Below are 16156 nucleotides of genomic sequence, written 5' to 3'. Positions count from 1 at the left end.
TTTTTTTTTTTTTTTTAAAGATTTTATTTATTTGACAGAGAGAGAGAGAGCACAAGTAGGCAGAACAGCAGGGAGAGGGAGAGGAAGAAGCAAGCTCTCCACTGAGCAGGGAGCCTGAGGTGGGGCTCGATCCCAGGACCCTGGGATCATGACCTGAGCCGAAGGCAGCCGCTTAACCGACTGAGCCACCCAGGCGCCCCGTCTTCTGCCCATTTCTTGACTGGATTATTTGTTTTTGGGTGTTGAGTTTGAGAAGTTCTTTATAGATTTTGGATACTAGCCCTTTATCTGATATGTCATTTGCAAATATCTTGTCCCATCCCGTAGGTTGCCTTTTAGTTTTGTTGGCTGTTTCCTTTGCTGCGCAGAATCTTTTTATCTTGATGAAGTCCCAAAAGCTTGTTTTTGCTTTTCTTTCCCTTGCCTTTGGAGACGTATCCGGCAAGAAGTTGTTGCAGCCGAGGTCACAGAGGTTGTTGCCTTTGTTCTCCTTTAGGATTTTGATGGATTCCTGTCTCACATTTAGGTCTTTAATCCATTTTGAATTTATCTTTGTGTATGGTATAAGAGAATGGTCCAGTTTCATTCTTCTACATGTGACTGCCCAGTTTTCCCAATACCATTTGTTGAAGAGACTGTCCTTTTTCCATTGGATATTCTTTTGATTAGGAGTTTTATATGTAAGCTAGGTCAGATCCCAGCTGTTACCCTTAATGCCTTTTCCCCAGAGCAGAGTGGTTTACTACAGAGGTACCCTTTTGCCTGCCTGGTCTGCCTCCCACCGTGCTGTGGTTGTGGAGTAGGAGGGAAGGAGCAGAGCTTGGGCGGGAGTCTGGCCCATATCAAGCAGAAGGTGCAGCCACCCCTCTTCTGCGGAGTAAGTTGGGTAGCACGAAGCCCTTGGTCAATGCTTGGACCACATTTCCTGTGTTTCAATACCACGTCTGCTCTGTCCTAGCTGGGGATGTTGGGGAAGTTACGTAACTTCTCTGAACTTCATCCAGAGAATGGAGAGGATACTGACCCTTCAGTGCTTTTGTGAGAATGAATTAGATGGTGATAATGATGAAAATAATAATGACATCAACTATGTGGCAGGTCCTATTTCAGGTACATTCATTAATACAATAAAACACACATCAAACACCAAAACTAGTGTGTAGTTCATGCAGGTATTGGATTCCTACCCCCACCACCTGCTGATACGCACTTCCTACAGTTTGTCAGCAGCTGATAGATTATTGCCTTAGTACTGTCTTACAAAGACTTCATTTATTCCCACATATCGACACAGAGAAAATAATGAAGATTTAATTTAAGCTCAGGAAGCAGTCAGGGAGTAATTTCCAACATCATTTCATTGACGAAGTACTTGCGGCTTAGAAATCAAGTGTTCTTTAACCAGATTGTAACTTAATACCCGTTAGCCCTTGAACCTGATTTTTACGTTCAGGGTCTTGGGCTTCTACAGAAACCAGACAGAGCTGATGCTGCTTTTGGGACATTGTTCACATGTTATTTTGATATTTGGTGCCCATCTCCAGAAAAAAATGCATAATCAGAATAAACACCTGACTGCAGGCTTTGTATAAGGGAGAAAATGGAATATGTAAGGTTATCCTAGGACGGGGATGAGTCATATGTCCCTATCTGGGCCCATCAGGCTTCTGATGATACTGGCTGGCTTAGTCTCACAATAAATGAAAGTTCTCCCTCCCCCCTGCCCAAGTCTTCAGGGCACTGCTCACCAAAGCCTTTCTTTTCCCTCTTTGTGCAGGTTTTAGGCAACTAGATCCTCTTTGGCGGTATGAAGCATGGATTAACACTAACTGTGTAGCAATCGCAGGATTATGGGCTCAGGAGACTAAATCTTGGGTTGACCCTGAGGTGATTTCAGTTAAGTCTCATTGTGAAGAGCGATGGGAGAGGCGGTTCTGAGCAGGTTTGCTGTTTATTCCTAGTTCCCCAAGACCGGCCTTCTGAGTATCACTGTCCATTGTGCATTCGAGACACGGGTGATCGTTCCTGGAAGCACAGTGGGTTGCTGGCAGCAGTGATTACACCCGAAAACTGGCTGTGCTTCTTGCTGGGCCTCATCCCTGCTCAACAGAGAAAACACAAGGAAAGCAGGAGTCATCGTCATTGAAACACTCATCTGCTTATCCGTGTCTACACTGCCACCAAGTCAGCGGTTAACTTTCCCTGAAGATTAGCATTAAACTAGAAATTTTAGCACATGCTCCATGTTTGACCATCTTTCTTCTTTATTTCCTTGAAACCTCCTCCTCCCTCTGGATATGGATTTCCCGCCACAGCCCATTGTCAAATGCTGCCTTAGAAGGTGCAGGGCAGAGGAGAAGAATGATATGCAACCTTTCTCTTATTTCCGCCATTGATTTTCCAGCAACAGCTTCAGGCGTATGTGGCCTGGGTGAATGTACAGCTCAAGAAGAGGCCAGCAGTGAAGCCGGTGCAGGACCTGCGACAGGATCTTCGGGATGGGGTGATCCTGGCGTATCTCATCGAGATCGTTGGTCAGTTGGCCCTGGACTCTGATGCCAGAACATGCCTTCTTTATCCTCCACATGCCCTCCAGAGCTGTTTGCAGCTGCTTTGTAATATATGGAAATGGAAGTATCAAAGGTTTAACATGCTTGCCCAACGTTAATTCATTTATTTATGAGTCAATGAATTCTGTGTGCCGGGCGCTGATTTATGCTTTGGCAATGTGATTATGAGCACGGTCTGTGCTCTCAGGAGTGTCCCAATCTAGTTGGAAAGACTGGAAAGTGAACACAATTCCATTCATGTACTTAGGACTCTGATGGGGTCAGGACAGAGAGGAGCACGCGGGTGGATGGAGGCACCCAATCCGGTCCTAGGGTTCAGGGATGGCTTGCCAGAGGAACTGATGTCTAAACCAAGGCCGGAAGAGGAAATAGTAGTCAGGCCAAAAGAAGGAGGGTTTATCAGCAAAAGGACCCCTCCGCGACACTCCCATATTGCCCCACGAAAGGGCTCGTCCTCAGGGGGCCCTGGAGCTGTTGCCAGGCGCTCTTATTGGATGGTATCCTACCCTATGTCCATAGCATTTGTCCACAGCTCTGTGACTATGATAGTATCGCTGTTCACTGAGCAGGAATTGTTTTCCTGTCTCTCCCCGCAGACTGAGCTCTCTAAGAGCAGGTACAGTGTAACTTTCTTTTCCTGTCTCCACAACTCCTACCCAAGTGCCCGGCACATAATAGGCACTCTGACATTTATTGTTCTTTTAATCAGCTGACCTTGCTTAGAGTCCTTGAGAGATGTGGGGCTTGCAAGTGGCATGGAAGGAGCCCAGCTTGCTACCCCACTGGGCCAGCTCACCACAGCATCCATTTATAATAATGACAATGGTAATAGTCATAGCTGCCATCTATTGAACACTTTTATCTCATTTAATTTGATGTCGTTCAGTGGTCAACTCTTGAGAAGCAGAAAATGTCATCCCCATTTTCAGGAAACCAAGCTTAAAAGAGAAGATTTATAAAAATAAATAAATTCATTGAGCACTTAGAATATGTCGAGAATTGTGCTAAGCTGCTTTGGATGATTTATGCTATCGGGATGAGATGAGTACTACCGCCTTACTCATTTATGAGGTTCAGAAAGGCTAGGCGACTTTCCAAGGCCACATAACTCTACCATGGCGAAGCAGAGGTACAAAACTAGACCTGTTTTAATTCCAAAGTTCATTTCAAACCTTTGTTTTCACTGATTTGAACTGATTATACTTGAAAATATAATCAGATAGAAAATGCAAAAGCCACAAAAGGATGTAAAAGCCTTTTTTCTACCCGCACCAATGACGTGTTCTTTCTGGAAGCAACCAGTGTTAGCAATTTCTTGCATTTCTTTTCAGAGATGTTCTATGCATATAGAAGCAATATGAATATGTATTCTTGGTTTCCCAAAACCCAGATTCTTAAATGCTGCATTTTATTGTGACTTTGCTATATGGAAAAACTCGCTGAATTCACCACCTTATTCCCCATTCTTCCTTTAACATGCCTTCATCGAGCTTTTGATCCACTCCTCCACTGAAACTGCTTTCGTTAAGGTCACAACCTTTGCCTTATCAAATCCAGTGGCTTGGCCTCATTTTATTCAGTTTAGCAGAACTCGACACAGTTTGTCCCTCCCTCCTCCTTCAGACACTCTTTACTTGGCTTCCAGGACCCTCCTTCCTCACTGGCTTCCCCTGTTTGTACTGCTGGCTTTTCTCCTTTCTGACCTCTAAGTGTTGAGGTCCTCCATGTTCAGTCCTTAGTCCTTGTGTCATCTCTGTCCCCAAGTGATCTCCTCCCGCATCCATCTCTTTAGCTCTAAACTTGTCTTTGAGTTTGAGACATGAATATCAACCCCATGCTCAGTGTGGCGCCCCGGAGGTCTAAAATGCAGCTCTAACTGCACAGTCCCCAGTCAGAGCTTTGGAATCCTTCTCCCTACCAGTTCCTCTCTCCTCCAGATTTCCTCACTGAAGTAACACAGGATGGTCCCATTCACTCAGCTATTAAAGCAGAACACTGGGAAGTTGTCCTTAATTATTCTCTTTTCTTCATATATCATAGCCAGCCCTTCACATGTGCTATCTGCTTTATATTAAAATTTTACCTGATATCTGACTTCTCACCTGTCAGCCTTTTCCAGTCAAGCCCAAACCATCATTAACACTTGCCTTGACTAGTTTCATTTTCTAACTAATCTCCCTGTTTCCTCTCTACATAAGCTGAGTCTATATAGAGCCAACTTTTAAAAACACAGATCATTAATCCACAGACCCTTAAATGACCTGGCTTTGCTTACCTGTCTACCTTCTCCTAGGATTTGACTCCCTCCCTCTCCCTCCATTCCAGCCAGACTGGGCTTGTAGCTGTTCCTCAGATAAGCTGAACTCATTCCTACCCTAGTGTTTGTACCTGTAATTCCTCAGTCTGGAATGCTTCCTCCTCAAATCTTAATATCTCTTACTTTATTCAGGTCTCTGCCCACATATAATATCGGGGAGGCCATGATCCTACTCTTCTTTGTTTTTCCTCATAGCACTTATCACTGTCTGAAATTATATTAACATGTACTGGTTGACTTGGTTGTCTGTCATCCCTAGAGATAGAACCTCTGCAATGGAAGGGACTTCGTCCATCTTGTTCATTGCTGATTCACTGGTGCCCAGAATAGTGCCAGGCACCCCGTGGGTGCTCAGTGAGTATTTGTTGAATGAGTAAATGTATACACGATAACTTCACAGGCCCCTGGGTATAGCTTTGAAAATTTGAAGACCCTCCAAAAGGCTTTTACTTTCTTATTCCCCATCCAAATTACGAGCACCCAGGCTTAACTCACTTGCATATTTATATATAATCTTAGCGTTTACATCAAATATTCCCTTTCTCGGAATCTGGCTATTATGAAACTTTGATAGTGTTCCTCCCTCCCTTCATATGTTTTCTCTCTTCTAACAGCAGGAGAAAAACTGAATGGGGTACAGCTGAGTCCCAGTAACCAACAGGAGATGAAGAATAATGTGGAGAAAGTGCTACAGTTTGTGGCCTCCAAAAAGATTCGTATGCACCAGACTTCAGCTAAAGGTCAGTGCGTCATCACGTCTATGGGGGATGAGTACACTCAGCTTTACCCAATGATTATGAGGCTCAGAAGAACTACCCATTACATAGCCAAGCGTTCTGAGTAGACTGGAATAGGATTAGGTCCGTAGCCTCATATTTATCCATAAAGAGAGTTACCCTCTTGGGACAGGGTGATTATCAAAATCTGAGTGCTTTGAAAACCTGGGTGGAGAAAGACATTCTCTATTCATTTTAATTGAATAAAGATTTGCTTGAGTGTATGTATAAAAATTAATACAGTAGAAATGACAAGATTGGGATATTAACTTTAGAATGTCTCATTTAAGTAATCAAAAATGAAGATAATGTTTTTCAAGTTCCTTGGGTTTCATGCTCAAGAATCATTTCAAATCATAATAACTATATTTTTTTCCATCCAGTTGTCCAGAAGAAAAATATTTTATAGCTTTTTTTTTTTTTTTTGGATGTGATTATCACAGAATATTTCAGGCAAGATGAAAGGGGCTCTGGGATCTCTGTACATACCCACTTTTGTAGCTGCATGGCCAGAAGAGGACGCTTCTCAGTCCATATTGAGCCCAAGGAAGCGATTGTTGAGGTGTCAGAGAGCCCAGGCTCCTGGGCCTTCCGCTGTTTCTCTAGAACTGATTGTAGATCTGATTCTGTTTCAGCTTCAGTTTCTGGGTCTGACTGCCTGTGGCTCTGATGAGAATGGGGGCTGGAGGGAGCCTTCCTTCCATGTTGGATTATTGGTGCTCTCTGTGTTGGGATACTTCAGGTGGGGCAGATACTTACCATTGAGAGTGGCCCGTAGGAAGGTATCAATCAGTCTTTTTCCAAGTCTTGCATATTTGCAATGCTACGAAACTAAGAAAATAGAATTTTACCCATGCCCTTACTTTAACTTACACCAGACCTAGCACATTGTTTTTTTGCGTGCTTTCTTCTTTTTTTCTAGGGCAAAATTTAGAGTGCTGTAATATTTCTGTTTTGGTCCCCATGAGGGGTGGGCTTGGGGATCTGGCCCATTAAAGTCAGCTATTTTGAGGGAATACTGCCATTGAGGACATCATTGTCGTTTACCTGGAGAAGTGCAGCAGCTTCCTAATTAGTCTCACTGCCTCGAGTTTTGTCCCCCTCCCCTCTGCTCTCCACACTGCAGCCAGAACGATCTTTCTGAGACTACGTAAGCTCATGCCACTGCTCTGCACGTGCGGGTCCTTAGGGGAAAATCCACAGTCTTTCCTGTGGCTTGCCATGCCCTTTCTGACCTTGACCTGTGGCCTCACCTTCACCCTCTCCCCCTGCACTCTGAGCCCCTAGCCATGCTGCACTGTTTTCAGTTTCCTCTGCCACAGTGCCGTGCCACAGAAATATAACGCGAGTCTCATATATGGAACTTAAAAGATTCTAATAGCTACATTAAAAAAAAAAAAGGAAATGGGAGAAATGAATTTTTTTTTTTAAAGATTTTATTTATTTGTCAGAGAGAGAGAGAGCAGTGCACACAAGCAGGGGGAGCGGCAGGCAGAGGGAGAAACAGGCTCCCCGCTGAGCAGGGAGCCCGATGTGGGACCTGATCCCCGGACCCTGGGATCATGACCTGAGCTGAAGGCAGATGCCTAAGCGACTGAGCCACCCAGGTGTCCCGGGAGAAATGAACTTTAATAATACATTCTATTTAACCCAGTATATCCAAAATATTATCAGTGCAACATGTAATCAATGTAAAAGCTATTAATGAGATAATGTGCATTCTCTTTTTTGTACTAAGTCTAACGAGATATGTTTCAATCTGACTTTTTTTGTGTGAAGTACTACCCTTATAGCACATTTCAATTCAGACTCTATCCTTTTTTTTTTTTTTTAAAGATTTTATTTATTTGACAGAGAGACACAGCTAGAGAGGGAACACAAGCAGGGGGAGCGGGAGAGGGAGAAGCAGGCCTCCTGCCAAGCAGGGAGCCCGACGTGGGGCTCGATCCCAGGACCCTGGGACCATGACCCAAGCTGAAGGCAGACGCCCAACGACTGAGCCACCCAGGCGCCCCAGACTCTACCCTTTAAGTGCTCAGTAGCCTCATGTGGCTAGTGAGTCCCATACTGGACAGCATAGTTCTCGTGGGTCATGCTCTCTCTCACCTCTAGACCTTCACGCCTGCTGTTCCCTCTTCTTGGAATACTCTTTTACCTCTCCTCCTTCACCTGATGAACCGCAATGTGTCAGTCAAATCTCAGTGTAAAATTTACTTCCCCTAGGAATCTTTCTCTGAGCCCTCGAGGGTGGACAAGATGCCTTTACTCTGGGCTCCCAGAGCATCCTGTTCCTCTACCACCCCACGTTACCATACTTCGTTATGATTGCTTTTAAATGTTCTGTGTGCCTGTTGAACATGCTTTGCGAGGCAGAGAGACCTGTGTCACTAAGAAATACGCATTAAATGAATGAACCCTCTGCCTCCCTCTTAGGATCTCTGGGTCTGTTCTGTCCCTCAGATATTGTGGAAGGAAACCTGAAGTCTATCATGAGGCTGGTCCTTGCCTTGGCAGCTCATTTCAAACCTGGCTCCAACAGGACGGTGAGCCAAGGAAGGGACCCCAGAGCCCCGCTGCAGAGTCACCAGCCACACTGCGCCACTGCTGTGGCCCAGGGAGCCGCTGTCGCTCTGGCTGATGTGTGTCATGACATGTCACGGTCAGGACGGGATGTCTTTCGATACAGACAGAGGTAAGCGTCGAAATCTGGGGATGGGAACTTGTTCTTCCGATGTTTCACGGCAAATGATATCGTGCAATGGATGGACGTGTCACCTACACAGCCCCACGTTGCAGAAAGGAGCATGGAGTGTCGGTCAGCGAGGACACTCCAAGAGAGAAAAGCCCTTTTAAAAGAGATGTTTATTTTGCAGTTAGCAGAAAGTAAAGGAATCATATTTGTAATTTTTTGTCCTGGTGCCCAGGATGTTAAATATATGCCTTTGGCACAGTGTGTTTTCTTCACAGGGAGATATGTGGGAGCAATGTTCCAAGTCGTCTGGGGGAGTCTCTCTCTAGAATGTATCCTAAAGCCAGCTTGTCCTGAAGACTCATGGCAGGAAACCTTTCGGGGGTTGTATGTCTGCTGGGAGAGAGCAGGACCCTGGGTGTTGCAGAGCCTGGTGAAATTGGTTGTGTTTATGTCTGTCTTCCTTACTGGGTGTCCAGTGTCTTTAAGGCGGGGGCTTGGCCTTACTCCTCTTTGTTCCCTTAGCACTCTGAGAGTGACCGTCTCTCAGCTCTTGTTGAGTTGCCCTGAACTGAACGACTGACACCATCTCGTTTGCTGGTGCCCTCCGCCTTTAGGAACAGCAGCGTGGACGAGGAGATTGAGAATCCCTGCTGGAGCGTGCGGGCCCTGGTGCAGCAGTACGAAGGGCAGCAGAGGTCCCCGTCCGAGTCCAGCTGCCCCAGGTAACTGTGGTGGCAGCTCCTCAGCAGGACCCGCCTGGTTAGAAGTGGAATTCCTGGGGGGCGCGGCTCGGAGTTTGCAGCTTCAAGTAGCAACATGACGGGCAGTAAGGCTCCTCCCTCTTTTCTCTTTCCCTCGGTTTATGTTTGACTCCAAAGGGGTCGTCTTCAGCCCTGCTTTGCGGTTTTGTGCTGGCAGGAAGGTAGGGAGGGTGGGGTGCGGGGAGGTTTCCCACACAAGGAAGCTTTGTGTGGAGCCTGAGTGTCAGTGCTCAGCTCCGTCCACAGGGGGGCATGACCGGGGCCGAGAGGGCCCTGCCCCTGGTTTGCATATTTGCGTCTCGGCCGCCCGTGTAGAACTGACAGCCCGCTCCATGGTACTGCCCTGGCTCCTGAGCTGAACGCTAAGTGTGGCCTGAGAAGGTTGTATCAAGCTTGTAACAAGAGGAAACACTGAGCAGAGTTGTCTGCGAGCATTAGGATGTTTCCAGCTTTCATTTATAGGGCTAGGAATTGTGGCAGATTAGTGTGCATTGGAGTGGGCTAAGATGTTTGTGACTCCAGCAGAAAGGCCAGCTATAGCTCTTAGAGCCAAGTGCAAAGACCAAAACAGGACACAGTGCTCTAATAAAAGCCTGATCGATGCCAAGTGTAGTGGCAGAAAAAGACCAGTTTCCTGGCTCATGTAAGTCATGCTCCTAAAAATACATCCCTGGATCATGTCACCTTATTTACTAACTTCATTTCATTGCTGAATCATTTTTAATTTATGCTTTTATGACCTTTCCTCTCCTACCCAGCCCAGCTTAGTCTGTTCTAGTTAAGCCTAATTGTTCTTATATATATCTTATATGTTCTTTCTTCTTTTTTTTTTTTTAAGATTTTATTTATTTGACAGAGAGGGAGCACAAGCCGGGGCGGGGGGTGGGGAGTGGCAGGCAGAGGGAGAGAGAGAAGCAGGCTCCCCGCTGAGCAGGGAGCCCAATGTGGGACTTGATTCCAGGGTCCTGGGATCGATCATGACCTGAGCTGAAGGCAGACGCTCAACCATCTGAGCCACCCAGGCGCCCTTTTACATGTTCTTATATGTATCTTAAGTGCATTTATTTTGTCTTTCTGTTTCTTTTCCACATAAAATTCCATCTTAGATTGATAGACCATTTAATTTATTGAAGTCACATGGAATTCTTCCCAGCATTTTAATATACTGATAACCTTGCTCAACTTTAATTTTTACATTTAGTAGATTGCTTTTTTATTTATAAAATTCACATAACATAAAATTAGCCACTAATTTTAAAGTGTACCATTCAGTGGCGTTTAGTATCTTCATAATGTTGTGTGACCATCACCTCTATCCAGTTCAAAGACATTTTCATCACCCCAGAAGGAAACCCTGTACCCACTGAGCAATAGGTGTGCTAGTAATGAGAATCTAAACCATTTCTTCCTTGATTGCTGCTTAGACTATCACTTGGTACAGAATCAAAGGACGTTTCCTTGTATAATGAGATCTATTGCTTCCTGCATAGCTACAGGCCTTTCACTTTTTTGTGCCTGCCAGAGTTAAAGTGAGAGAGAGTGAAAGAGAGCCAGAGAGAGAGAGAGAGCGCGCCAGAGTGAGCCAGAGGAGAGAAGTCTGGATTTCTTCCTGAGAACACCTGCTTCCTTTCTGGCAGGAGAACTCAGACTGGGGCAGGGGCTGTGACACAGTGAATTAGGGACACCCTGGAAATCGGGCTGCTGGGGGCAGACAGTGAGAGTTTTTCTGGGAGAGGGATCAGGTAATAAGTCGCATCCCCCTGTCTGTCGCTCCTTCCTGATTTTTTTTGCATTTTCTTCTAAGCTGACCTCTCCCCTACATCTTTGGGATGCTGGGTCAGCACCCTGCGTTTTTCTCCGTGAGTTTCCGGGACCCAGGAGGCTCTGGAACATTCTGCCCGCCCACCCCCTTCCTCAGGGGGAGGCCACCTCATGGCTCAGTGACCCATGAAGGCCAGGAGACCCCGCGATGTGATTGTGAACGGGGAGCGGCTCAGAAGATGCGAAAGGTGGCCCCCCTCTGCCCCTCAAGAGACACCCCGGCGGAGCCCTGGCCGCCTGTTGCTCCGTAGGCCTCCTCCGGCCAGCCTCTTGCTGTGTCCACGCAAAATGATCCTTAGTTGGGAAACAAGAACACATGCAACGCCTGGGGGAAGGTGGGAGGAGAGCAGCGTTCGGCGGGTTTCCGGGGTCGACCCTGAGTCTCCACCCGCCCAGGCTCCCCCACTCCGGCGAGGAGCCTGGTGACACCCGCCCCAACCTCCGTGGCCGCGAAGGGAGGGGTCGGCGCAGAAAGGGCGTTTCCACCCCTTCTCGGGCCTCGGCGTCCGCGGCCCCGCCCCTGCCCAGCGCCGGGCTCCCGCTCGGCCTCCCAGCCCGCCCCGCCCGTGCGGGGTCCGAGCCCCGCGCTGCCCGCCGCGCTGACAGCCTGGAAGCGGGGGCGGCGAGGGAAGGCGCGGGAGGCGGCGCGGAGCCGGGGGCGCCCGCAAGCTCTCCGCCGGGACCTGATCGCGCAGCGGGAGCCGCGGGCAGCGCTGCCCCGCGCCGGCGATGGGGTGAGATGCCCGCGCCCAGGGGCACGGCCGGAGCCGCGCGGCCGCGGCCGCCGCGATGCCTCTGCCAGGGACCCGCAGCCTACGAGGGGTGGCGGCTTCCGCCCAGGCCGGGCTGCTGCAGCGTCTGAGCGGCCGGGACCGCGCGCCCCAGTCCCGGGAGCATCTCCGTCTCCGGGGCCGAGACGCCCGCCTCTCTGCCCTTCCGACTCTCTGCCGCGGTCGGGGCCCGCGGCTCTGGTAGCCGGCCTGCCCGTGGAGTGGTTCTGCGGGCCCCAGCGCGGGGAGACATGCCCGGATTCGGGAGCGCCGTGACTCCCAGCCTCCCGCTTCACCCGGGGAAACAGGCTCGCTGAAGCCGGAGCCAGGAGGGGGACCATGGGAGGGACGCAAGTCAAATGGTGAGCAGAAGCCACTTTGGCTTTGGAGGTGGGGGGCATGGGCGGGAGCAGGGCCTGGACTGGAGGATGCTCTTGGCCAGAGACGGACCGGGATGGGTGGGGGCGCTGTATTGGGAAGGACAGGCTGCTGGTCTGGGATTATCACTACAAAATACAGTGGGTTTAGAAAACTGGAGCTCGCATAGGGGAGGGAGGAGTGGCCCTTTACCTTGTCCTGTCTCTGCTGTGGGAGGGCACTTCAGGAGTAAACAGGACGCTTTCTTCTCACCCATTACCCATTTATAAAAAAATGATTTTACTCTGATTTGGACTTTGCTGGGGGATCGTTTGATGCTAAGATTGGAGAGATGTTAGACCTGTGGGAATTAGGAAATGTATCAGGCACACCTTATTTGTAATCAGTTCCCTGATTTGAGGGGATTACATGGCAGGTGGGACATTAGTTGTTTACAAAATAGGGATTTTGAGCTCCTCAGGGAGAGCCTAAGCCATGTAATTAATTAGCATTAAAATACTTTTCTGTGACCTGAAGCAGATGACTGAATGCACCATCCTCATCTCTGAGGTTCTTCTTGGGGATGCAGCAGGATTGCTGCTCTGACCCGTGCTTCAGGATTTTTCTTCCTTCATCTTTTCACTTGGCGACCTGGTTTCATGGTGTTACCTCTCTGTGGCCTCACGCACTGGCAGCCTCAAATTCAAGAGAAATGTTGTTTTCCTTTGGCTGCTCTGCCACTCCCCCAGTGGGGTTGGATATGCAGACATCCGCCTCCTCCTGCCCTTATATGGGAGACAGCTCACTTAAGAGGGGGAGGGTAGAGCTGAGCATGCGTCTCCTCTTTTAGGCAAGCAGTTTTCCAGCATCCTAGGTTCACACTCCACTCGCCACCCCCGCCCCCCTGCGTCTCACACATACCCACTGTGGTCCAGCCAAATGCAGGCAGTGGAACGTGTCAACCATAGCACCTTGTCAGCTAAGGAAGCGTCGTTTTATCATTTCTCAAGGAAGAGCAGCTGATACAGGCCTCTTTCTGCAAGCGGATCCCCATTTCTGTAGGAAGGTGAATGTGGAGGCCTGAATACTCATAAATCTATTCTCCTTATGATGACAGAGTGCCCTTCCACTAATGCTTCCCCAGCAGTTAGTTCACGTTGGCCTGGAAGTCAGATTGCCTAAGTGGTGAAAGATGGATAAGCAGTTACCGTTTCTAAATACCACTCCTCGCCACCTTTCTACCCCTGGTCTGCTCAGGTTACGGATCTATAGATTTGAAGCAAAAAACTGTAAATTGTTTTCTAAGGTTCTAATAGGATAAGAATGTATTACTGGTTGAGGTCATTCCCACCAAAGCCCTTAAACTTGGGAGAACGAAGAGGATGAGACACTAGTCCTCAGGCTGCTTTCGAGGCTTTGAAATGTCTGACTACAACCACTTGTGCTCAGCTCTTGTTTTTCCTGGTTTCTAGGAAGACAAAATGTTAACTCCTGATCGAGGCTGTGAGGATTAGCCTGGGAGACTTCAGGGGCACATTAAGTGGGTCAGTGAGTCCTAGACACTTTCACTGTTGTCTGGGTGATGGATTTGGAAAGAATTCCTGAGAGGGGGCTGGGCCTAGAGACCCCACAGCCTCTGAGATTGCTTCAGAGCTGATGTTCTCAAGGTGCAGCGCAAAGAAAAAAGGCTCTTCAGATTCCTTTCCCCTGTCAGATGGAAACATCAGTCTCACATCCCCATCTTGTCTTGCTGATTTGCTGTTGTTCTACAGCTTTAAAATTCATCTTCCCTGAAAATCACAGCGGTTCCCTCCAAGGCTAATAGTTGTATCAGAACTTAAGAATTGAGGAGAGGTTTCTGATGGTAATTTGCAAATACTCTAGCAGGGATCTGAATAACTCTTCGACGGTACAATCAAGTAAACCTTTCCCTTTCTCAAGCAGGTCTTTCCCCTTTTTCTTCTGATTCCCCTTTTCCTTGTCACGTCCTGTCCTTGTTGATATATCACTGCCCCTTTGCCTAGCCTGGCACTGTCCACAGTCCCAGCAGTTTCTCACCGTGAATCACCCTCAGCGTTGTCCCCTCTTTTGAGATCAGCCTAGAGCTGATCTGCCATGTTACTCTGCTGGTGATGCTTGTGTCTGTGAGTAGATTTTCCTTCCAGCTCCCAAAGCTACTAAGATACATACTACATTAGTCTTTGAATCTGGGCCCAGGGATGGTGGTGGAGCAGGTGGTGGTGGTAAGTAAAAAAAAAAAAAAGAAAAGAAAAGACAAACAAACAAAACAAAACTTGGAGTTCTTTAAGATGCTAGATTTCCCATCCTTCTGGTAAACCTCTTCTTTGTGAATCAGGCTTCGAGGCAGCCTTGCTGTGGAAAAGACTGGGTCATTCACTCATTTAACATTCATTTCATTCATTCAATAAGTTCATCCTGGGCTCATTCAACAAATGTTTGTTCATACTGTGGGCTGGGGACTATGTTAGGCAGTAGGAGTAAGATGAATAAGAACATGTCTCTGGGATAAATTATGACAGTTGGCTTCTAAACAACTGTTCAGGGACACCTGGATGGCCCAGTCGGTTAAGCATCCAACTCTTGGTTTTGGCTCAGGTTGTGATCTCAGGGTCATGACATTGAGCCCCGCGTCAGGCTCCACACCAGGTGCAGAGTCGGCTTGAGACTCTCTCTCCCTCTCCCACAGCCCCTCCCCCCTGCATGCTTATGCTCTCTCTCTCTCTCAAATAAATAAATAAATCTTTAAAAAAATAAACAACTGTTCATAATAATTGTTTCTCTTCCTTTTCCTTCCATCACAGCCTGACTTCACCCAGTCCTATCCACAGTGCAAAGAGCGAATCCATTATAACCCAGTCGGAGGAGAAGGCAGATTTTGTGATTATTCCCTCTGAAGGAATAGAGAACAGAACAGGTACTATCTGTCAGCATGCCTAGGTTGGCTCGAGGAACAGTTCTCATCTTGAAGTGTTTGGGGGTCTTGACTATCTACCTATAAACTCCCTGGTCTTCTCCCTCTCCATAGTCTGTGCGTGCTAGGTCAGCTCTAGGGGGCTCTGATGCCTTTGAGTCAATGAATGTGTTTATCCTCTTGCAGAATGTCACTTCTGATGTCATAGCTGTCAAAAATCTTACAGCAGTGTAGACGGGCCATTCCTCTGCTGGCTACCTATGAATTAGGAAATGACTTTGGGGCAATCCAAAAGCCTTACTCAAGTAAACAGTTTTTATTATTCCTGTGTTATAGAAATAATTTCAGTAAGTCCTTGACTTAAATATGAACCAAGAATATATAGTATGAACAGAGGTATCTGTAAGAATATAAAGAGCAGGACTACATCAGGCTTTTGGTGTGAAGGCCACAGAAAGGACCACAAAGGGTTCCCTTTGTTTAGACTTCTTCTGTTTCACTTGCTCTCCTTTTTCTTACATAAACATAGAGGGAAGCATAGAAGAAGCATGTGATTTCAATAGAGTTTTATTCATCTATAAGGGTTGTAATGAAATTGAAGCCCTCAGAAGAAGAACTGGACTTAAATTCTTGCCTCTAGCCCTGGGATTAGCACCAAAGAGTCAGTCCTGTTACTGATTCAGAAACTCTTGGGACCTTGGGGAGGGAAAGCATTTACTGAGTGAGTGCTCTGGGTCAGGCACCACGGAGCCCTGCACATGAGTTACCTCATTCAATCTTCACAGCAACCCAGAGGAATTATCCTTATTACATTCACGCTTATGAATGAAGACGCTTACTCAGAGAGTTTATACCCTTCTGTATTCCGTAATGCATTTTTAATGGCCGGGCACACAATTAGATGGGATAAAATAGACAAGGAAACCAGAGCAAAGAGACCATAAACATAGGAAAATAAAACGAAACCAAGGAGCGAGATTGAATGGTTTGTGCACGTGTGCTCTCACTAGTTTGTTTCTTGTGTGACTCACACAGCGTCCTATGTGAAAGGGGCTTCCGTATGATGGAACGGTCAAAGGAATATTAACTCGGAGTCGCCCCTATGAAGCTTCGCAGCAACCAACGAGAATTTGGTTTTCATGGCAACTGGCAGCTCCTCT

The 16156-nt window shown here is 47.4% G+C and overlaps 1 protein-coding gene across 8 annotated transcripts in view; it reads left to right on the top strand.

The window, feature by feature from the left end:
• DIXDC1 (DIX domain containing 1) overlaps positions 1 to 16156 on the top strand; it is a 53497-nt gene that overhangs the window by 16432 nt on the left and 20909 nt on the right. For 4 of the 8 annotated variants that reach the window (XM_031028104.2, XM_081799488.1, XM_006733285.3 and 1 more), the window contains 5 exons: positions 2405 to 2534; positions 5502 to 5627; positions 8124 to 8355; positions 8970 to 9077; positions 14887 to 14999. In XM_031028104.2, the coding sequence (XP_030883964.1) occupies positions 2405 to 2534; positions 5502 to 5627; positions 8124 to 8355; positions 8970 to 9077; positions 14887 to 14999 (709 nt within the window). Of the gene's footprint in view, positions 1 to 2404; positions 2535 to 5147; positions 5242 to 5501; positions 5628 to 8123; positions 8356 to 8969; positions 9082 to 11488; positions 12070 to 14886; positions 15000 to 16156 lie in introns of those variants that run through there. The other 4 variants (XM_081799489.1, XM_031028106.2, XM_081799491.1 and 1 more) reach the window with 4 other exon arrangements.

The sequence above is a fragment of the Leptonychotes weddellii genome, chromosome 11 (genome assembly GCF_054177405.1).
Source record: "Leptonychotes weddellii isolate Sample4059 chromosome 11, ASM5417740v2, whole genome shotgun sequence".
Classification (NCBI taxonomy): Eukaryota; Metazoa; Chordata; class Mammalia; order Carnivora; family Phocidae; genus Leptonychotes; species Leptonychotes weddellii.
This window is presented reverse-complemented; position numbering and strand designations above follow the sequence as displayed.